The sequence below is a fragment of the Corvus hawaiiensis genome, chromosome 1, assembly GCF_020740725.1.
Source record: "Corvus hawaiiensis isolate bCorHaw1 chromosome 1, bCorHaw1.pri.cur, whole genome shotgun sequence".
Taxonomy (NCBI): Eukaryota; Metazoa; Chordata; class Aves; order Passeriformes; family Corvidae; genus Corvus; species Corvus hawaiiensis.
In genome coordinates this window covers 52,383,262-52,407,382 of record NC_063213.1, presented here as the reverse complement: position 1 = coordinate 52,407,382, position 24,121 = coordinate 52,383,262, and the positions used below count along the sequence as shown (strand labels likewise).

Sequence of the window (24,121 nt, the reverse complement as noted above, 5' to 3'; positions counted from 1 at the left end):
TAATGGGCCTTGCAGCACAATCAGAGTCCCCATTTAACCAGCTGAGTGGGCTGCAGATATCTCTAATGTCACCAAAAATTGCTGTCCTTTCCAATACTAACCAGCTACTCTCCTACTGTACTTGGGTAAGAAGTGGCAGTGATGTCCTACCAGCAAGGACAGGCAAGAAGCCCACTCTAACAATCCCCTACTCACTTTCTAGATAGGCCCAGTGTTGGGGTTTTAGGAGCTCTCCTGGTTTGTTTTTTCTGTTAAAGGAATTTTCCCCATACGTGTTGCTAGGGGGACAAATTGCTGGATACTTAAGAAAAACAAAGACCTAGCCACTGGGGGAGGGGTGCATCTGGCTACTCTTTTGTTTCACCTGGGTGTGCGGTCAGTCAGTCCCTGGCTGTTTGGACAGAGAGGGAAGCTGCTTCCTTCGGCTGCTTTTTCCTTCTGCCAGAGAAATCCCAGGATCCCCAGCCCACCTTCCCTGCCCCGCTGGGAGCCGGGCTGTGGCCGCCCTACCCCTCCGTTGCTCCGAGCCTTCGCTGCGTTGTAGCCGTGCTCGTCCTGCCTGCCCGGACCCCCAGAGGTGTTCTCCGTTTGGATACACCTCGTCTGCCACCCGGGATTTGTGCTTGTACCTGCCGTTCCAGCCTGCTGTTCCAGCCTGGTGTTCCCGAGAGTCCGGCCGGACACCGGGATCGGCTGCCCAGCGGTTTGTGAAGCCTTTGTCCCATCCCTTCCTGGGATCCCAGGGCACCGGTGCCGCGTGCTCCCCGAGCTCGCTCCGGAGCGCCCCCTGCAGCCGCGGGGGAACCATCGCACCTGCCCTGCTCACCGGGAGCCGCCAGCGCCCCTGCCGGCTGCGAGCGGAACTGCACCCGAGGGGAAAGGGCCCGACAGCCGGGAAGGCTGGCACTGGGTTTGTGATTGCTGTTACTGCCATAGTTGTTGTTGTTTTGTTTGACTGGTTATATATATTTAATAGTAAAGAACTGTTATTCCTATTTCCCACATCTTTGCCTAAAAGCCCCTTAATTTCAGACGGAAGGGAGGTCACATCTGCCATTCCAAGGGAGGCTCCTGCCTTCCTTAGCAGACACCTGTCGTTCAAAACAAGACACCCAGGTAGCCTTCTGCTGCCAGACTGTCCCATCCTAGCATTTGCAGATGTGCTTCACCATCCAAATAATCTCATGTGTGAATTCCTAAAGCTCAAAGTGATCTTTTTTTAAGATTGTGTGAGGAAAGGTGATGAAGACTTGTCTGATATTCAAAGCAGCAAACAGGAATTCTGATACCTGTATTTCCTGTTGTCAGTGTGAAATAAATCACTGAATTTCAGTGCTTCTATTCTCTACCGATTAAATGAGGATTTCCTCAATCTTTTCCCTGTTTATTTAAGCTGCTCTGTCTCTTACCGTGTGTTTGTACAATGCTTGACCTAGTGAAGTCACTTCTCAACACTGTCGTCTTGTAGGTACTGCTCATAATCCAGACAGCTGCCCGGGTTATTGGTGCCATGCTGCACAGACTTGCTCAGAGCAGGATTAGACGAGTGCGATGCCTCAGAGACCTGCTGAAGAATGGGTGCAGTTCCACCAGCAGTGACATTAGGGCAGCAGAGGAAGGGCAGAGGCCAGTTCAACTGAGAAGTAAAGCTTTTATATTATAACACAATATAAGCTAAAATAGATCCCTCGCCCCCACAGCAGTGCTGTTCAGCCTTGACACTCCATCAAAGCTGTAGCTATGGGTATGTCTGCATCAGGTCCATAAAAATTCCTCTCCAGATTGGGAGCAACTGCTCTGGGGATTATAAGTATGAAGCAAAGAGAAGGCTCTGCTGTGTTTACAAAGAAATAGCAAAATCCTCAGGTGTTTCTTTACTTCAGCTTGGAAAGTGAGAACATTTGCTTTTAAAAGGGATGGCATCTTGTCTGATCTCCCATGTCCTGAAATTTTTCTGCTGCTGTTATTAAAGACAGGAGGCCTCTCTGCAGTACAGCTCATTTTGTTTCTGGCAAGTGTTGTTTCGTGGTTGACTTAAGGACTGTGGCTGTTGATAAGGTACTAGATCTTTCTTTTATTATTACTGAATTATATTGGGTAACAGACACCCACTGACATGGCTTCAATCCAGAGACTGAGCATAAGGGGTCCTGTCCACAGTCATGGGTATGAACTAAGAGAAACAAAAAGATAGAGGGATGAAGATTACCAAATTTCTTGTTTATTTTGAGGCTTTGGTTTCACATTTAAATGCTGTCTCCATTCTTCAACAAATATCTGCTGGCTGCTGCTGTTGGTTTCACACAATTTCATCACTGTCCCAGTGAAAGCTTGGAGTTAGGGCCTCTGTGGTGACTGCTAATGGCTATTGTTTTATCTCAACTCTGACTTATCACAGGTCTGAAAAATACAGAAACACATATATGCTTTATGTGCCAGACTGCTGTGCCTTCAATCAATCCTCAGCAAGGACTCAAAGATGAATGATTTATAGGGAGTACAGCGGTGCTAACCTAAAAATCCCTGTATCTGCAGTTGTGCTGAGATGAAAGACTGTACAGATGCTGGGGTCCCTAAGCAGAAGGGCAGAGCTCTTTAAGTGACCCTCAGCAGGCAGGATCTCTCAGATTTAGTAAAAGGCTTTCACAGAATGACCTATGGCTTCAGAGGCATTCCATCAGTAAACCAGGAGGAAGGGATATAACCATTTGTCATCTTTAAAGCTTTCTCATGCTTCCTTTGAAGATTCAGTTTGGGGTTGCATCTACTCATGTGCTGAACGTATCACATATTTATCATATCACTTGCAATCTGAAATACAAAATTTTCAAAGCATGCAGACTTCCTTAAATAGATTCTGTTTACGATATGTCCATGCTTATTTTTATCTTACATAAGGAGGTATTATTTGTTTTATTTTTCTTTTCCAGCAGTAGAAAGGCTTTGAATGGAATAATTCAATTAGAAAAAAAAAAAGATTATGTTCATAGTATCCTACTGCTGCTTCCGCTCCCTAGAGTCCTGCCCGGACTCTTCCCTAATCTATGATCAGTCCTGGTACAGGTGAAGAGGAAGGCCTTCAAAGATGCGATGAAAACCGTAGAGCTTACCCTTGCAGCACTTCAGCTACTGGCTCTTGCAGTATTGCCTCCATTCACTGGGGTTCAGTAACACAATTAAAATCTCAGCTAAATAATCTGTTCCTCCACAAGTCTGTTTATTTGCCTTCCTTACTTTGTTTAAAGCCTGCTAAGTAGTGTGGTGTGGCCATGAGAGCCAGAGAAGAGGAAACCTATATTCTGATAAAATGCTGTGATATCAACAAAGGCTTAAAAAAGCATTTCAAAATTAATATTTTGGCAGAGTTTTATGTGAGTTTACAATTTTAGTGGCAGAAGCTGTGCCAAATTCTCTGAAAGGCTTCTCTTTTTCAGTTTTATGGAATTGGAATGTATGATGTGGTTTGTTTGAATCATATTGCCTGGGAGAGGAAAGCAAAAACAATTTTGTAGGGACAGGTTTTATAAGGCCTTCAAAGTGAGTTTACTGTTGCTTCCCTCCAAGAATTGAAACCTAGGAGTGTGAAAGAAAGCTTTCTGCCTAGCACCCCCATGATTAGCTTTCAAATCAGTTTTCAAGTGACTTAGCTTTTAACGTTTAGCAAACAGTAGGCCTAATCTTGCAATCACTAAAGTCATTTTGAGATTTACTGTTAACTTAAAAAGAAGACATGGTGAGCTGATAAGATTTAAAAAATCTAGACTACAGCTGAGCAAGGAGATGAAATTACTCCTCCCCACCCACACAATGTTTGTCTTCCCCGAAACCTTATTCTTTCATCCTCCTCTCCTTGGTTTGTTTCTTCTTCCCTTTTTCATCTAATCATAAATACAAACCTGGGACCTCCCTAGGATAAGGGTTGGTTTCTCTTTTGCTACAATACACTGTAATAGGCTCAGATTTCACACTGAAACTCGTAAGTATTGTAACTGAGAAGAATTACTTTTTTTTTTTCTTGGCTTAAGTTTTAGAAACTGCAATAAATATCCAGTACTTAAGTATAAGATGTCCATCATTTCTCAGTGGAAGAGACTGAAACCTTCATGCCACATTTCAGGCTAGCTGGTGAAACTGTCCATGGCCCTGGAGGAAAGAACTCATTTGAAGGCACTGAAACTCTGTAGTTCTTATCACTGGCAGCCAAAAAACTCTCTTGGGGCTTGAGAGAAATCCAATCTAGAATGCTTAGCTCTCACTCATATTCTGTGGACTGAAGTTTACTTTTCATACCAGAAATCAAAGCAAAGGAGTATTTGCTCTTTCCGTTCCCTCCTGTAAAGCTGATTTTTAACACTCTCTTGCTTCAAAACAGAATTTAATGTATTGGTCAAAATCCAAAAGGGACTGGATGCAGTTGCCACACAGCTGGCAAAGCTGTAGGACCTCCTGTAACAGGGCTTGTATGTATTACACTTGGGAGTGCTGTTGGAATAGGGGCAAATGCAGGTAAGTCTTAGCTCAAAACTCCTAGTGCCTTGGGAGTCTCCAACTGAAATCCACTCAGAACTATGACCTTCTTTGCAAGCAAAGAATTGGGTCATATATAATTTTAAGTGAAAATTTATGTTTTATTTTGCTGGGCCACATTAAGTATTTCACTGTGCACTTCAGATGCCTATTGACTAAAAAGACAGGTTAAAGATCCATCCAGTGACACAGTTTTTGAAAACTCACAAATGCCTCACAACTATAGAGCTAAAATGAAGTGCCTGGGAAAGACTTCTGGTAGGAAGTGAAGCAAGCACTGCAGAGAATGAGAACAGTGGACTGCACAGATGCTCAGTGGGCTTTACCAGACTTCTGTGGTTTAAAAAGACCAAATTAATTTATTTGTTAAAGCATGCATTTGTTGTTTTTCTTCAGGAACATTGTTAATCTATTAATTACCTCATGAAAGATGTTACATTTGAGCTCAGTTATCTGACTAAAATTAATAATAAATTGTTTCTTTCTTTAAAAATTAAAAAAAAACCCTTCTCTCTATCTAGGGAGCCAGCAGGTCTCTCTTTCCATTCATCTATAAAACAGATGCTTTCAGAAAGCCAGAGAGTAGTTATACTCCATAGTATTTGTTCTGTATGTGACCAGGAGTTATAAGGAGCACTCGCAAACTCCTATTATTAGGAACACTGATAAATTACCAAACAGTGGTTGGAAAATATCAAACAGATTGTTTGTGGTCTATGTCATTGTCTCAGTGGGGACTTCTCTTAGCTGTTGCCTCTGAGCACCAGGCTCAAGGAGCTGTGACATTATCACTGTATTACGTACACTATTATACACTGAAGCAGAGACTTTAGATTTTTCACAGCTCTCCTGAGAGCTTAGGCATATCTCCCATAAAATTTTATTTCCATACAGTGCAATCTCTGTGAAATCTGTTTCTATTGCTGCTGTGCCTTTTTAGGAGAGATGAGCAACTGAATTTCCTCTCCAAGGCGTGCACTTAACTTGATTTACACGAAAACTTATTACAGATCAACAGCCTGCTTGTTCTCACAGTGAACCCTGTATATTGGGTGGGCATCACCTCTCAGTTGTTGCCAAAATGTGTGGGATGTGTCGATGTGTGGGAACACATCCAAGAGCCAGCTGTGCACACCACACAGGCACAGGCTCCCTGCTCCAGCCAGCCATAGGGACAGGCCAGACCCTGCAAATTAGTGAAGCTTCAGTGCTTTGTCTTTTGTGACTGTCTTTGAAATTCTCTCATGGCAGGTGTCAGCGCACTATACTTGCCATTTAAGTATTTAATTAACCCTATACTTACCCCCACTCTGTGAACTGAGTGCTGTGTGCTTCTTCCTGTCCTGGCACTTCCTTTTGGATATATGTAGCACCTGAAGAACAAAGCATAGCTTTTAAATAAGTAACTGTTGCAAACAGATGGATTGTTAGGAAATAACTGGCTTAAATGAATGTTTCATCCCATAAACACTTAGTCAGAAGCTTCAGTCAGGACTTGTATCTTTTTTTTTTCCACTACAGTAAATCAACTGAGATATAAATTTATCAAAGAAAAACTTTCTTCATTCTGATGTCCAAGGTCTGTTTGTTTTTTCCTATCTATTACAATTCCAGCAAACATCAGCACCCTTATACATGCGAAAGAGTTATATAATATTTATAAATTTCTTTAGAAAAGAAAAACATTTAATTGCAGTTTTTTCTTTCCTTCATTGTTGCTCTGTGCTAGCAATATGTCAAACAGCAGTAGTTATACTACTAACATTTCCATTATTATTCTGGAGCTGGGAAAATACCTTCACATATTAAATCTGCTTATGCAGGGGCAAAATATAACATGCTGCTCTTGTATTTGTAATTTTGTAGTACTTTTAATCTGCTTGCAAACTGCTCCCATTGTAAGAAAGGGATATATTTAAAAGCTCTGCAACCCTTTTCAAAGGGAGCAATGTGAGAAGATGGCAGCTGATACTGAAATCTCAGCTTAATAGAATTTTAAACTGTTTAGAATTACTCTGACGTACAAAAAAACCCCCACCTCTAAAGTGCCCATGGCTTTTCTGGGGGAGAAAATACTGGGGGAATATAAAGATCTTGGAAGCCATTCTCTAACTGACAAGATTTTCAAACAGTAGCATTAAGTAGTACTGCATTCTCAGCAAGAGTGTGATTGACTCAAGTCAGTAGTTCCAGAGGAAAAAAAAAAAAAAAAAAAAAAGCAATAAAAATAAAAGTGCTGTCACAAACCTGGGGCAGGAGGTGAGGAACCTGTTGCTGAGGTGAATATAAGTCTTTGATCAGTACACAACCATTGAAGAAAACAAGCAAGCCAAGGCTAGGTCGTATGTAGTATCACACATTGAACACTGGAATTGCTCACGGTGCAGAAGTCTTACCTCATATACTGAAGGATTAAAGTACAACATATTTTATCCATTTATTAAATAAACATATTTGATGGGGTTCTTTTAGCACCAGCTGCTTAGTGAAGTGGGGGTGAAAACCAGGGGTTCCTGTAACAAAAATGCTTCTTTCTACTCTTTAAAACCGCCCCATAACAAGTCCTATGACCAGATTTGGATTTTGTGACTATAAACTTTGAATCATATGAAAAGTGGATCTATGTTTAACCTTTATTAATTACACTCTGCTATTAAATGAACAATCAGTGTGGCTGAGAGTTTTGTGATTCAAGTCCTTAACACAAAGATGCTGTCAGGGACGACCCTTCTGCTGTCCCACCCTGTCACAGGAAGAAGCTGCATTACTTGCACAACCACATGTACACAAAGTGGTCAGACTGTTCCCCGTGTTCTGCAGACATGGAGTGACCACCACTACAGCCATCCCATCAGAGGATGAAACAACCGAAATTCACAGAGCTTGTAAAGTGGAGGTTACAATTTCAGTTACCCTGAGCCAGCACTTGCACAGAGTGACTAAGAACATTAATGAGCTACTACAGTTTTCCTTTCAGCTAACACACCTGAACAGAATTGAAGATGCAACGAAGTCTGACTGTCAGTATCAAAGAAGAGGCTTTTTGTTTGTTTGTTAGCCTGCTATGTGGCATTATGTTTATTTATGAAAATGAAAGCAGCAAAACACAGATGTTAGACTTCATGTAAAGGTATGTAGGAAATGAGAGTAAGTTTAATTAACTGGTCTAATCAGAGTGGTAACTTAAATCGTAACACACAGTGACTCCATCTCCCTACTGCTCTAAGCTTTGTTATTTATTGTGAGGAAATAAATTATATTTTCTACCACCAACTACTTTTTAATAATCAAAGCAAAGTAATTCATGCAGCACGTAAGTTATAAAAGAATTCAGCAGATGTAGCAAAGATGATAAAAGGCTTCTTTGTGCAAAACATTTTGTACATCAATTTAGAGATAATTTTTAAGAGCAAAACCTCATGTGTTGAAATTTGTCAGCTATTTCGTTCTTCCTGTTCATATTCAAGGGGGTTCTCAAAATTCATGGTGAAACTGCTGTAATATTTTATATACCATATAACAAAGCATTTCAGAACCATATGACAATTCAAAGCAGTACTTTTTTAGCTCTAATTTGAGATTTAGGGTATAGTTGAAGAGAAGTAACTTCAATTTTTGAATGTACAACTGAGAGAGAATTGGTTACTGTAATAATAAACATTATTGCTATTACACAAACATTAACACATATTGCCCCAGCCTAGGTCTGCTATGTCATTGTACTGAAATGCAACTGATTTTCATATACATTGAGAAATCTGCTCGATTTCCACATGGAGCAGCAATAATTGGTGGTGTGAGGTTGCTAACACATCTCTCTCATGAAGATGGGGCATTGGGATCCCATTGCTATATGTCAGCTACCAGTAGCTGGCAGTGCACAGTCCTTGCAATAATTCCATTCTTCTTATGACTTCATTCCTTTGTGTCTGACAACTAATTCAGCTCTCTGATGCAGCAGGTTCCTTCCTATCCCTCCTTCAGCATTTGTTCACATTTTCTTCTGTCTTTTACTGTTCTATAGTTCTGGCCGGCCATATCCCTCTGCATCTGCACTATGCAGCCTCAGGATCATTTGTCTGATGTTTCATTTTTCATTTGATTTGCATCAGATTTGCTACACACAACACATGGTGCTATTATAAAACGACTCTAAGGTGATTAGCTATTGCCCTGGATAATAAATGTTATTAGCCTGTTCTTCAGAATTATGATACTTAATGAAAATATAAGGAATATTGTGCTTATCCGGCCATGGACATTCAAGCCCACTATCTTTGCTTTGGAAGGAATTTCTCATCTGCTGCATCACTAGATGTGGCTGTATAACAACAGTCATATCTACTTGAGTGGAATTTAACTTTAAAATGACCAGTACAAGTGAAGGCTCTGATTTAATGTCCTGCTACAGTGAACCTCTCATGAACTGCTAACTTTTAATTTCCATGAATTGTTATTTCCAGATGAAAGACAATCTATTGTGAAGAATACACGCAGCCTTGCAAGTAGATGTTTGATGATCCTTTGCATTTTTGTTACCTGGGCACTGTGAGACAGCTCCTGCAGTGAAGGAGGTGATATGTATTAAAAGGTAATCTAAGTCTATGCTGAGTAATAATATTAAAATTTCCAAGAATCTTATCTTTCCACTGTATGCCAATTCTTTCTTGGCAACACTTCAACCAATTTCAAGGTCCATATCCCTAATAAGGACTATCTAAGTTTCACAAAGGCAGTAATAACTGCAGCATTGGAAGCCTGGCCCTCTCAAACTTGCCCTGAACCAAAATTACCCCTGGACCATTAAGGAATTAAAAAAAACCGAAACAAAACAAAAACCAAACTACTTTACCATAGTGAAAAAGCTGCATGTTATGCAGGTACTACTTCTTTTTCTTGAAACACAAAGATTTGTCCCAGGCCCTCTTCTGTGCGGAAAATACTTGCAGCATATATGTATGAAACCTGTGTAGAAAATAATACATTATGATTTACACTGGCAAACTGGTATCCAGGAAAGGGGAGAAGGTTTTTAGCCCAGAGAATCTGAAGTTGCAGTTGTTTTCATGAGCTAAGGAATGCTGAGCCAGAAAGAGCTCAGATCCGTAGACATTAGATAGGAAATGAGAAAAGTATCAGAACGTGAAATTACCCCAACATAGAAGTTAGGCACCTCCTTATTTTGCATTAAAAATTCTGCACATGGCTTGAGCCGTTTTCTATTGTTTCCTCTTACATGCATCTTGCAGTTATTTTCAGCTGTCATCTAAGAACAGCCCACTCCCCCCCATTTAGCTACACACTTGAAAAGAAAGTAAGTACACTTCTTTCTGTACACCTCCATTCAAGGCTTCTACAGGATAATCAAAGCCTTGCTTTAACCTTACCTTCAATTATCAGAGGTTGAATGTGTCAACTCTACTACACTCCCACTAATTTAGATACCATTACTCCATAATACCTGCCCAGTCTGCACGTTTGACTTCTAAAGTAGCATGGAAGTGTATGGGAGGAGCTGATCCACTTGGATTGTTATTTAATAGCTGTTTTGCAGAAGTGCCTACAGGCATTAATTAAGATCAAGGTGCAAAGAAGACTTGCAGTAAAAAATAGTCTCAGCCCCAGAGAGATCATAATTCACTTCATAGCAAGTTACAACAGGTAAATGTGATAAATTAACTGTAGGGAGTGTCCAAGCATTGTCTGGAGAGCATGGATTATTTACATGTATATATTTACAAATACAGGTATGCTCATGTTGTTGAAGATGTTAATTTCTGTCTAATCTTAAAATGACCTCCCTGATGTCATAAAACTCTTTTTCCAAAGAAACGCGTAATCTATGAGATTCCTTCTCCACCTACTGTGCTGGATATGCTACACCTCAAAAAAAACACCAGCTCTGTATCCCTCTCTTTTCAACACAGTATTATGTACTGACTGCTTTTCAGCAGAACAAGAGATTAAAAACAAGCCTTATGCATTTTATGTTTAAAAACAAAATACCTTCAGGGAGGGTAGGAGCTAGCCAATATCCATCCTCATGGAATTAATTGTAAAATGTATTACTAGGAAGCTGCGTTAAAGTTTGAACGGATCTTGGTAACAATCAGACATGAAGGTTTAGAAGACTGTAATATCTAATTGACTTATTTCTCCATTTAAAACAGGGGATAGTTAATTTTGTAGGTGGAGATAAAGGTCAATTTGATTTATTTCAGCTTGTCAAGCTTTATGAATAAATCTATTATCTGCAGTAATATTCCTTAACAAGGTATTTCTAGCTGGTTTCCTCCAATTTTAAATTACTGAAAACCATCCATGAAATAATTAAGGCCCACTTTTACTGTCATTATAAATGTTTTTCTATTACACTGTATGCTGTGCAGTTCTTTATGTTATGCAAAAGTAGTGTAAAATACTGCCAAATCAGAAAGGTACCAGTTGGCCTTAGCGGTAGTAACTTACCCCTCCTTTCCATAGATGTAAAATCACCTTCCTATACAAACAGGCCACTTCCTCCAAAGAGAATCAGCTGCAAGATCAGGATGTAAATAACTAACAAAGATAAAAGCAGTGAAATATTAATCTCAGATGTAAGCAAATTAGAATTTTGCTATTTTTAGTAGGACTAGAATGGGTATCTTACTTTAATAATAGGAAACATTGCCTACAGCACACGGTAGAATTTTTGTTGCTATTATATGTCCCGTTATTATTAAATTACATCTCTTTTATACAAAATTCTCTGTGATTTAAAATATGGAGTACAATACTTTAAAAGGAAAAAAAAGTAAATATGATTGTCTGAATATTCTTATAATTTAACACTTTTCATCAGCCACATCAAGAAATCTTAAAGTCCTCTAGAAAAAAAGGTAAGACTAATATTGAAAATGCTGCTTCAGCTCTTTTACTGAAACCCAGCTGGTCGAAGATTTGGGTGGTTGTCCAGAGAAGCTGTGGATGCCCCATCCCTGGAAGTGTTCAAGGCCAGGTTGGATGGAGCTTTGAGCTACCTGGTCTAATGAAATGTCTCCCTGCCCATTGCAGTGGGGTTGGAACTAGATGATCTTTAAAGTCTCTTCCAGCACAAACCATTCTATGGGTCTATGATTGCGATACCGAGTAGAGAAACACACACTTGGACTGGTAGACTAGAGCAGCACAATAGCTTTAGCTAACAGTTAAACATATGCTTTTATCATAAACATTGGTTTATTAAATTTTTATCTAAGGGTTATAGATGAAGTGTACTTTTGTAATATGCTCTGCTCTGATCCTTCTGTGTGCTATTTTACACTGAGCCAGGGTACATCTGACACATGCAAAAGTAACCATCTGCATTGCCACAGCCGTGCAAACGGCAGTGGCAAAGGTGGGAAGCGAAAAGAGCAGTGGGAAGAATAGAACCACGGTGAGACAGCAAGAAGAGTGGAGATAAAATACTCCTCCAGGCCTCCTCTAACACCTGTATGCTCTGGAAACAGTAAATGTAGTAAATGTGTTATCAGGCACTCGTAATTAGTTCTGGGAAACACTTTACTGCTCAAATCAGTCTGAGATATGAAAATGCAGAATTACTTAACATATTCCCTGTGCTGTGGGAAACCTTTCTTGTAACTAAGCCAAGTATTACTGCATGTTCACTCAGACCCGAGCACTGCTGCCAGCCCAGTGCGCCAGGCGTCCATCAGGACGGTGTCATCCACTACGTTACACTCGGCCCCTCCCGGTCTGTGTCTTCGGTTTCGCGGGGACAGGCCAAAGGCACATACAACACGTACGATGCCAGCACAGAGCCGGGCCTGGGGCACTTTTATTTAAGTAGCACCTGCGAGGCCGCCCGTGCTGAGGGCGCTGTCGGGGCCCTCAGCCGCGCAGGCCGGCGCGCGCACAGAGCCGCTCCCGCCCCGGCCGGGCCGCGCGCCCCTGGCAGCGGCGCAGGTGCGCGGGGAGGCACCGCCCGGCGGCCGCCCGGGCCGGCAGGGGGCGTGCTAGAGTGACACCAGCCGCGCCCAATGAGCGCACGCGCTCCCGGGGAAGGGGCGGGGCACCGCAGAGCCAACGCCAGGGCGGCGGGGGGCGAGATGGAGTGACAGCACCCACGCCCAATGAGCGCACGCTCTCCCGGGGAAGGGGCGGGGCACCGCAGAGCCAACCCCGGCGCGTCCCAGGGCGGCCGCGGGCGCGATGGAGTGACAGCACTCGCGCCCAATGAGCGCGCGCTCTCCCGGAGAAGGGGCGAGGCGCTGGTCCGCCGGAGGGGCGGTGCCGCCCGCCGCGGGGCGGGAGGGGCTGCCGTGGGCGGAGGGCGCGGCCGCGCTGGCTTTCCCCGGGCACCCCGCGTGAGGCAAGGGCTCCGCCTCACGGGGGGTAGAGGAGGAGCGGGGGCCGTTCAAGGCAGGGCGTGGGCGAGGCTCGGCCCGAAGCGCTCGGCTGCGGACGGTACGCCTCGGGTTCTCCATGAGTGGCCGGCGCCACCGGCCAATGGGCGAGGCGGAGCGCGCCTTGCTCCCCGCCCCCCGCGCGCGGTGGGGCCAATGGGAGGCCGCGGGGAGGGGCGCGCGGGGCTAGGCGCGCGCTGGGAGGCGCTCCCACCACCAGATGCAGGGGAGAGGCGTGCGGGCGGCGGCGGTGGGAGCGGCAGTGACAGTAGCGGCGGGATCGGGAGCGGCAGTGGCAGTGGCGGCGGGATCGGGAGCGGCAGTGGCAGTAGCGGCGGGATCGGGAGCGGCAGCAGCGGGAGCAGCGGCGGCGCGTGGGCATGGGGTCGCGGGCAGCGCGCGCCTCCCCGCGCTGAGGGACCAGCGGTAGGCGCGGGGCGCGGCGAGGGGTGGCGGGCGCGCAGGTGCCGGGCGAGCCGCAGTGCCGGGAGCGGCCGCAGCCGCCGGGCCGGGCGGGGCGGGGGACTCGTGGCGTTCCGCGTCGCGCTGCCCGCGGCCGCCCCCGCAGTCGGGGCGGCGGCGCCGTGGCCGGCGCGTTGCGGCCGCGCAGCCCCGGTGCTGGCGGAGCGGGATCTTACGTCGCTTGTGTCGTTGGCAGGATCGGAGCGCAGCCGCGGGAGCCGCCTCTGCTCGTGGCAGCCTGCTGTCACCTTCCCTTCTGGCAATGGGGAATGGACTCTCGGACCAGACGCCGATCCTCTCCAGCCTGCCTTCCTTCCAGAGCTTTCACATCGTCATCCTAGGGCTGGACTGCGCTGGGAAGACGACGGTGCTCTACAGACTGCAGTTCAATGAGTTCGTCAACACTGTCCCCACTAAAGGATTTAATACGGAGAAAATCAAAGTGACGCTGGGCAACTCGAAGACGGTCACTTTCCACTTCTGGGATGTGGGCGGCCAGGAGAAGCTGAGGCCGCTGTGGAAGTCGTACACAAGGTGCACCGATGGCATCGTGTTTGTGGTGGACTCCGTCGACGTTGAGAGGATGGAGGAGGCCAAAACAGAACTTCATAAGATTACTAGGATATCTGAGAATCAAGGAGTGCCTGTCCTTATCATTGCTAACAAGCAGGACCTGAGGAACTCTCTCTCCCTTTCTGAAATCGAGAAAATGTTAGCAATGAGTGAGCTGAGTTCTTCAACACCCTGGCATTTGCAGCCTACCTGTGCAATCATTGGAGATGGACTTAAAGAGGGACTGGAGAAACTACATGATATGATAATTAAGCGAAGGAAAATGTTGAGGCAGCAGAAAAAGAAAAGATGAGTTCTTTTTTGACCCATCTATTTTAAAGTAGTTATATGGTCAAAATTTGACGCAAGACAGCTTCCAAACCCAGGCCTGCCTGTTTGGATGCCGTTAAGCTTAATTATGTTAAACAATCAGTTGCACAACCTTGCTGTGTGGAGGAAGGCTGTGCAGTTGTGGAACTTTTTTTTTTTTTTTTTTTTTTTTTAAACTAGTCTCTTCTGAGTTTTTTTGGCTCTGTATTATTTCAGATGCCCTAATAGATGATGTAATGCTATCAGGAAATGGATGGGTGGGTATATGTGACATGGATGTCTAAATAGCCAAATAAAATGAGGGTTTTCTGCTTAGTGTTGTACTCATATGTTTGAGGGTGCCCTCTGCAAGCAATTTGCGTTGGAGGTGTTCTGTGTTTTTAAACTTCTACTGCTCGTAAGTGGAGTGCTTAGGTGAACATTATACAGCTTTAAAAACATGGATGAAGCTAGTAACCCATAATTTCGTTGAGGCTGGTTTTTTACCTTGTTTGAGGATTTCTATGAAAGCTTGGCTACATGTGTAGGGTTTTTTTAATTTGGCACATTTTGAAATTGAATCATGTTCAGTTCATATACTTGAAACTTTAAGTGCTGTGGATTCTTCAACTGGTAAAAGAAAGACTTTGACAAGTAAAAACTCTAAACAACACGATGGAGCATGAAAAAGTGGTTTCCCAACATATAGCATGTTTTTTGGTATGTAAGGTTTTTATTTTTTAGAAGTAGCCATTCATCATTATACAGTGCTAATCAGGTTTAAACTGTTACTCAAAATTAGTAATTAATTTCTGAATGGTGAGTATTATGTCCTCCTAGTATCAAAAGTCAATGAATTTCAGTAAAAGAGCTGTAAAGAACAACTATGGCTGCTGTGGTTCTAACCAGTGCAGCATTCTTTGCCCTATTGGTGACTTTCCTGGCAATATAACATACTTATAATGAAGTAAAGATGGAGTTAAAATTAGCAGAGCACATCTTGTATCTCCCCAAAATACCCCATTTTATTAAAGTGGTATTGCTATGTCACTTTCAACGTATGCTTTTTTTGTTGTGACTCTTACAGTATTTTGTGGTTAGGAATGTAATAATGCTTTATACACTCAAACATTAGACACTACCGGGTGCGGGGGTGGGGGGGAGGGAAAGGGGGAAGAAGATTTTCAAGATGGGCCTGTGTTCTGCTTTAATTACGCTTTAAGCTGTTCTTGTTTACAGAGTGTGCAAACAGTGTTAACTGGGCAGGATAGTGCTTGACAGAAAAGGGAGGGTAGTTTTTCTTACTGGTACAGAGCTTCAAGTGACTTTCTAGATACTTGGTTAGCAATTAAAAGGGCTAAAGCAGAGCCTGGATTTTTAAAACTAACTTTAGTGGTGCTGTAGAAATTAATCAGAATGTTAGATTATCTTTAAACTTTTGTTGGAAATACCAGATTAAAAAAAAAGTAAAAAATAGAAAAATCAATTTCCTCCTCTCAACCAGCAAAGAAATACATTTTTCTTACCTGCTGCCATGTATCAGGAGGATGACAGCTACAAACCTGAATGTCAATCGATGTAATTTAGCTATGTTTAAAAAAAAAAAAAAATCAAACTTTTTAACCAGCAGCTGTTTGACCAGGAGGTAACCAAAAATGCACTTTAGTGTCTTCAATAACTGAAAGTGACAGCTGTTTGTTTTTTTTAATGACATCTTGGTCCTTTTTGAATAAACTGAAGTAGCTTCCAGTGGAGCTTTTGTATGTTGGTTATATATGTACCTGCACTGGTGACATTGTAAGTCACTTACTCAAGTAATGTCTATATTTATAGAAATGTGGATGACTTCTTAAACCTCAATAAACAATTCAAACAAGCCTGCAGAGAGGCGTCTGACTTCTTGTACTGCAGTGGTACATTCTTACCAACCTCTGTGCACATAGTTCTACTGTTATTTGAATCAGTATTTCTGTCGAATAACCAAAGTCTTAAAATGTGGTGAGGCTTATAAATGTCATGGTGTTAGAAGTTGGAGGTATCTCATTGAAAACCTTAGATCAATGGTTCGTCTCTATATTCACGGAAGAAATACCAGCTGTAGTGACTCTTTTCCAAAGTGATGGCTCTTGCATAATTTGAAAAATCTTGTATATAGCTGAACCTATTGTGTTATGTGCAACACTTAATAGGCAATGTTGGGTATATATCACATGTACTCTCAGGTGGTACGTGGTTTAGTGTCTTTAGGCTTGTGTGTCTGAAGCTGTCTGAGGGATTCATCTGCAGTTAAGCCTTGGGTGAATCTTCTGGGATGTTACAGCAATGAGTAGAATGTGTCGATACGGGAAGCTTCTAATTAGTTTCAGGACGCAAGCATAGACAAGAAAAACTTTGTTTAGCCTGCAAATGAAAATGGCTGAGTTTGAACAAGAATACCCAATCCTCTCTCAAAACCCTGATATTTTGGTTTCTGTTTATGTAACTGATGGCACATCAAAATGTAGGTTACTCGTAGTCCTGAGGAAAAAGCTATGTTAGTGATGCTGAGTCCTATGAATGTGGTGTATAACTGGTATAATCTGGCTAATATTTTCCTTCTTATTGGATGCACTGTACTCCTAGGCTAAGGAAGGTGAGATGGCAGGCTGGCTCCTTGTACCCAGTAAACAAACTGATACCAAATAGTAATTGCTTCATTTTCAGTACTCATTAGGCTTCTATTGGGAATAGGTGAAAAGGCATACTGCTTGAAAAAAAAAGAACTGTGTTTTGTTCTGCATATTAAACATGCTTGTGTTTTATCTGGTGGCAGTCTCCCTAAACTCTTCTATGCATAAAAACAGCACTGAATGATTTTAATTACAAAGACTTGACAGATCTGTGCTCTAGCACTCTGGAGGAAAAAGTGAGAGAAGGTAGAGAGTACTGTTTCTAAAATGTCATGGTTCTTCCTGTGTTAATACAGACTTGGAAGTAGAAGACTCTAAGGGATGAGTTTTACTTTCAAGCTATGCCTTTATCTATACTAGAACTGTTTTGCTGGGATTTTACAGTGACAGTTCTGAGAGTACAGTATACAAATGTAGCTGGACCTCTGAAACTGTGTTTTGTATTACTATGACAAAGTCTTCCAGCTATGAACAAAACAACAATTGAAGGAGAGCATTTGGTATCTGAACTGATTGAGTTTCTGCTGGCACAGTCCTGCCAGCCTGGGATCACTTTCTTCCATATGATTAATTGTTCGGGCCTAAATACTGGTGTAAGAAAATCTTTAGAGTAGCTGAATAAGCAGGTGTCATTTTGTTACAATGCTGGAGTTACAAATCTTAAAGTTGAAAATACTTTTTGCCAAAAGGGCTACACATAAACACTCTGTTCTTCAAGATTTCAGGTGACTGTCTTAAGCTGCTTCTTTAAGGAGGTAAGGAATTGCATCTGAGTTGGAGCTATTGAACTAACTACAAGGTCTTGTCACCTCATCACTTGGTTTAGCTTACAAAAGTTGGCATGGCATTGCCTCAGCTGTTTATGCACATGCAGTCGTTTACAGTTAACCAGCCTTCAGGATGTGGTCTCTGTTTTCTAGCTGTGAGTGTGTTAGCTTAGGACTGTCAACTAGGAAAAATACTGTGGGATGAGGCTTCAGGTTCTAACATCACTTTTAAGTTGCATTGCACTAAATGTGCATTTATATTTGAAAAAAAAAGTTAAACATCCCGCTTTTCAAATTTTCATGTTTTAGTGAGGCATGATTGATTGATCCTTTGTGTAGAAAGCAATACCCACAGCCAGCCCATGCTTCCCAGCCTGACTTGGGTGCTCCTGTACCCTTTGATGCAGCACTCTGGTCCTGCAGGAGTTCATTACCCAGGACTTTTCGGTCAGAGACCAGCAAGGAGCTGAAAGCAGTCAGGTGGGGGCTAGCTAAGCCCTTCTGGACTTCAGCAGGTCTGACTGAAGGCAGTTTTGTCTTCTTGATGGGGCGTGTTGTCTGTATCTTGGATCATTTGTTTACTAATAGCAGAGTGTTAATTAGTGTCTGGCTGAAACTTGTTGAAAGGTGAGTGTCATTCTCGACATGGAGGGAGGATTTAGATGTTACAAATTGATGCTACAAAGGACTTGGTAAGGCAGAGTGTGGAAAACATAGGCAATCTGCATCCACTATATATAAGGCACTAGTCCTAACATGCAGTCGTGAGTCAGCTGTCAGATTGCAGTGCATGAAGGCTGGCAAATGTGTGCTCATAATGCTGCCTAACTTCTGAGAGAGAAATCTCGGCATTGAATCAGTGTTTTTAGGATCAGTGTTTTCACTTTACTGACTCATCTTTTGAGAGGGTCACAGTTTACAGCCCGCTCTGATAGATTTGTGTCCCCAAGCCAAAACAACCCTTGTTGCTGCTGGAAGGGATGTGTGGGGAGCTGTTTGTTTAGTCTGGGGGATGAGGAAGGCTTTTTTTTTCTTTTTTTTTTTAAATCCTGATTGACATAGGTATGTGAAGGCCTGCCCCTCATGCTGCTCTGCAGGCTGTGATTATTTTTAGGAGCGGTATGAGACTGCAGAGCTGTGTGAATAAACTGGAGGGAAATACACAGCCTGGCTTCACAGCAGGGTGATGCTAGGGGTTGTCATGTGGGCTCCCACAGCCATTCTGCCTATCTGAGAACAAAATAAAGCGCCAATACATAGCTGGTAGCTTGTCCTTCTTTAAAGCATTAGTTAGTCTTCTTAAACCAGCTGTAAAGAAGCAAAACTGCAGTTTTGTAGACCTAGTTGACAAAAGACCCACACGGCAAATGAAGGACTTAAGTTTTCTCCCTGCCAGTGTCCTGTTCTATTGGTGCTGGCTGGGAGTGAGAGAGGGACCTCTGGGTGAGTGGGTGATGCTGCCTGCCTGCTCACTGCAGGGCCGAGTAGTCACACACTGATTTTATTCAAAGGCAAACCCAAAATCTAAGGAGAAGAAATAGGCAGGGAGGCTTGACAGTACTTCCAGGCTAAATACCTGCCTGCAAACAGCTCAGAAAAGTAAGAGAGAATAATCCCTGAGCTTTGAAGATTACGGTTTCTTAGCTCCAGCTATATTTACAAAGCTGCTCCACTGAATTAAGAGCTAAAGATGACAGAATAGTTAGAAAGGAGAAGGTCAAGTACAGTTGTTGCCTGTGGGGTGAGTGGAGGGAGAGAGGATTTGAAACTGTTGGGTTTCCCTAGCTTTTCAAGACACATTGAGCCCTAGGGAAATAGATATGATTTTAGACTGCTTAATTGGTTCAAAATCTTTATTATTTTATACACTTTAGTTTTCCTATTGCTGAAATGAAACAATACCTCATTTAAGAAAGTCCCCTAATCACTGCATTAATCTCAATTGACAAAAGAGAAAGCAAGGTTGTTGAGCCTTGTTGAATGTGCTGAGGGCTCCTGGCTGGCTCACAAGCTGCTGTATTTCGAGGCTCTTTCTAAAAATACCAAATGGTAGAATTTAGGTCAGACAAAGTAAAGGTGTGAAGCCTGGTACCTCAGACACTGCACATAGTCCAGAGGTACCACCAACCCTGTAACTGCTTATCTTCTGTTACCAGTTTAGGATTGATAATTTAGGATTTTTTCCTTTGGAGCTTGACATTTTCAACCTTTTCCTGTTTCAATGTCATTTGCCTTGAAATTTTTAACAGGTTGTTTTGATATTAGAGCATCAATGAATTGGGTGTCAGAAGGATGAGTTTGTGAATGGAGAGGATCAGGAAAGAGTGTTCACCTGTGCTTCAATGACTTGGCTACATAAAACGAATCTTTTTGTAAAGCAGGCTTAACGGGATGGAGATGACCTTAAAGAGGGAAATTTTCAAAAAATATCTTCTTGTTTCTAACAAGAACTGAACTACACTAGTCTTACAATTATTGTATGCTGTTGAAGCCGTTGGCTGCTGTTGTTCTCTTGACACCAGTTGCATGATGACTTCTAAGATGCCTTCAACCGTTTGCAGACAATGAGTGTAAAGTCTCCACAGTGGTTTTGAATATATATATCTATGATATATGTTTTTAGCTGTCTTGAGGTATTCCTGTGGGTCAGTTTAGTTTCTAATAGAACCTTGATTCTTTGGGAAACGCAATATATTAATATATCTGCAAACACAGTTTATTCCTATTTGGTTCCTCTTATAAAGGATACAGTAAAATGGCAATCTATGGATTATTAATAGCACTGTTTCCCTTGAACTCCAGCCAATTAACTTCTATTTGAATCAGATATGTATATATATTCCGTTGTCCTTGATTATACTGTATTTTGTATAGGAGCTGAATTTTGCTAACCATAGAAGTACTAGTCTCCCTGATTCTAATTACCTTAGAAAATTGACTTGTACATTTAAAGTCACTGTAATTTAGCTGTAATCAGTCATGTTACACTGGAGACAAATGGGATTCATGGACTGCGCCCAGACTGATGCTTTCTGACAGCTCTTCTATTGCCACATCAATACATCCCTCACTGTGTGCTATGGTAGCACTGGTACCAGCAAACTCTGCTTCTACACGGTTCAGCAATTGTTTCTGCCACTCTGTCATAGAACTGGCTTATGTACAGAGTTTGCTTATGTCCTGCTGTTGCTGTAATCATGATAGGAGACAGAAAAAATTCTATACAAAGACTCAGCTGTACATTGAAACTTAAATACACCAAAGAATGTAATTTAAAGTCCCAGAGTTAATGCAGGAAACTGGAAGTTTCAGACTGAAGATTGGTACATCCAGCCCAGCCACTGATCATTGGTCATTTTATTCCCGAAGTTTCTTTATCTACATGTAAAACAAGAATCTCATAGTTGCTCTTACATTTAAATTCATGGTTAAAGCTGCTGTGAGATATTAGGATATTTAGAAACACAGTGAAGAGGAAAGTAATAGACTGCGACATTAATTCAGATTTTTCAATTGACTTGCAATGTATTTGTGTTCAGTAGTTATGCATCAGGAAATCATACCATTTCAAAAGTAATGCATTTTAGAGTTTAAAAATACAAGTTCAACATACTGTATTATCTCTGACTGCATGCACTTCAGCTTCACAGAAAACAAAAATATTACCATAGTTGAAAAGAATAATGTACTTCATATACATCAATGAATAAATATTCATAAACTGTATCAGTTTATGATTACCTGATTTTTGTTTGCGTTTGACCACAGCTATTAAGCAAAAGTGGTCAAAATTATTTGGTATTATGTCTAAATTAAATTGGGATGAACATATGGGCATCCAAATCAGGCATATGAGTATTTTCAAGTAAAGGTGATTTGCAAAGATCTTGAGTTAAAATAACATTGTCTTAAAATAAGCTTTTATTTTGAATAATTACAAAAATGACTGGAAATGCCTTTGAAAAAGTAGATTTATTTTATATAGTATACTGAGAGAAGTATGTTAGTGTGATTTCAGACCTCAGGATTCAGAGGGTCTCCTCTTCTCACAGCCTTTCTTGGCTGTAATGAATCAGTCTGCACAGGATGTGGCTGCTAACAGATGATAAAGCAAAGTGAAGGGCTGGGCCATGAAAAGCCCCAGGGTGGCTCAGCGTGGTGCTGAGTTCTCACGAAGAGCTGATTGCTTTCCAAAAATAAGAACAGGAACTAGGGCAGATAATCCATGTAATATGCACTTTCCACCCTTACCCCTTCACAACAATTTATTATTTTCAGTATTATAGAGCTTTACATGTTGATTACATATGTAATCCATCCAGACACCCACATCTACCTCCACACACTCCTGTTGTGTTCTTGCAAACCCTGTTTGTGAGAATTTCTCTGGGATCCTGTTTTGTGGGTGTAATTTGAGAATATATAAATAGATTCACGTTTTTCCCATCTTTTTAAACCCAAATGTGACTGCAAACATGACAGTACTAGAAATATGATACTTTGCAATTATTTCCTCTGTTTTAAATCTTTCATTTTATTAGGCTAAGGTAATCTGAGCTGTTTGAATTGCATGTGAACCATGCTCTTGTGTGTGGTGGCATTACTACTGGTCAGAGTTCAGGTTGTGTCAGCACTTCTTTAATAAATATAAATCCTTATTTCAGAAGCGTAATAACATAACAAGTCTTGAAATTTCATACTTGTCTGAAACTTGGCACAGAGTATTAATTTTGCCTTTTACCACATTAAATAAAAAAAATATATATTTATTTTAGAGGGGAATGTAAATAAACAAAAAATAAGTTTGTGTTTTGCTGCCTCTTCTATCTCAAAGAAGTTTTTAGTTTTGTTTATGAATTGAAATGGTTTGAACTTGCAGCTCCAAATGGAAACCTTTGAAATTTTTTTCTTAAGTTAAAAGTCGTAACAGTTAGCATTTGCAAATCAGGCCTACACACATCACACAAATTTGCGGAGCTCACTCACAGTGAGTGAAATTCTCTCATCAGTGTCAGTAGAGCTGTTTCTGTGCAGTAAGAGTTGTAAAATTGAACATGTACAGAGAACAGAAACACGAACCTGCTTTTCCTTTGGTTTTTTTTTTTTTGATTAATAATTTCAAGTCCTCTCCTTAACAAAGTACATTTTCTTAGCAGTGGTGATGGTGAAGTAAATCAAATGCAGGGTTTTCTCCATCTTGTGGAAAAAAACCCCCACGCTTGTAAAATTTCCAGGCTGTTTTCAAAACCATTAAAAAAAATAAAAATTGGAGCAGCCTCTAGTGTCAATAGAAGTGTTGAATCTTTTGATGTTTGCTCACCCCATCTAGATAACCCTGAAATTATTCTGAAGGTTACTAAGGGCATATCTTGCCTGGCTATAATATCTTCTTGCATAGATGTACATTTTTTCTTAAAGGCAGAACTAATACAGAGATCCTGTCTTAATAATAGCTTTAGTCTGACCTAAATCACTCCTGGCTTTTTTCCTTATGGATTCACTTAAGCCTCTGCACAGGGGGTATAGAATCTGGCTGTTTGAAGCTGCAATACTTCATTCTTCCTTTGCATTCATTTCATCTGCACGTACATGCCTGCACAAAGCACTCTTCCTCACCAAGGAGCACTGATCAGCTCAGAAGACTAGACATACTCTTCACTCTTGCTTTGCCCAGCCAATTTTATAAAGGGTACAAAACCTCTATAGCTGAAAAAAAACCCCACTTTTCTTTTTCTCCTTCCTGTTAGTTCCCACTTTCAGTGGGATGACCATAATTAGCTATGTTGTGTTGGAAAATCCTTACTTCAAGCACTTAGGATTAAGTTTAGAGTACTCTTCCAATCAACCTGATTTCTTTTTCTTATTTACCTATGGGAATCTCACCACATCTATAATATCCTTGCAGAAGTAATGTGGTGCGTTTTCAGTATAATACAGTCAGGATTCAATTTACTTAATATTAGAGCTATAAAAATTAGGTATTCTTTTTCAATTCAGGCATCTCTAGGTCTTTTTACAATTCATGGCAAGAAACATATTTGTTTAGGGTGTGATTCATATTAGTTCAGGAGCAGTATCTAAGGGAGGTGAGATAAATCACCTGGTGCTGTGGCTTGTTTCTCTCTCTGCTCTACAGAAAGCATAAGCTGATTAACTCAAATATAGACACCTGCCTTTTACACCAACTGTCTATATTTATATCTGAAATGATAGCTCTAGATTTGTGCCAGCCCCTCTGCTGGAAAATGCAGGTGTCTGCCATTTGAAATCTGTGTCAATCTATGGCAGCTGAGAGCCTCATGCAGTGCTTTGCCATAGCAAACCCATCCCAGTGCTTTTGGGTGTTGGTCAATGGCAACAGTCTTTGTAGAAGGAAAACACAAAGACCAGTATATTAAATAATATGTATTTTACAAAGTGCAGTGAAATGTTTTATTTACCATGAAGA

At 41.6% G+C, this 24,121-nt stretch overlaps 1 protein-coding gene across 2 annotated transcripts; it reads left to right on the top strand.

The window, feature by feature from the left end:
- Nucleotides 1–12,883: 12,883 nt before the first annotated feature.
- On the top strand, nucleotides 12,884–16,114 carry ARL4A (ADP ribosylation factor like GTPase 4A). 2 transcript variants are annotated; one of them, XM_048304527.1, is made up of 2 exons: nucleotides 12,884–12,975; nucleotides 13,573–16,114. In XM_048304527.1, exon 2 carries the CDS (start codon nucleotides 13,639–13,641, stop codon nucleotides 14,239–14,241), a length of 603 nt encoding a protein of 200 aa, XP_048160484.1. In that variant the 5' UTR covers nucleotides 12,884–12,975; nucleotides 13,573–13,638; the 3' UTR covers nucleotides 14,242–16,114. The 2 variants fall into 2 exon arrangements, with proteins under 2 accessions (XP_048160484.1, XP_048160475.1); XM_048304518.1 differs by lacking the exon at nucleotides 12,884–12,975 and adding an exon at nucleotides 13,215–13,340.
- Nucleotides 16,115–24,121: the final 8,007 nt, after the last annotated feature.

What these genes read in the sequence shown, in the direction of transcription:
- ARL4A (XM_048304527.1), top strand. Translation starts at nt 13,639, where the DNA reads ATGGGGAATGGACTCTCGGACCAGACGCCGATCCTCTCCAGCCTGCCT.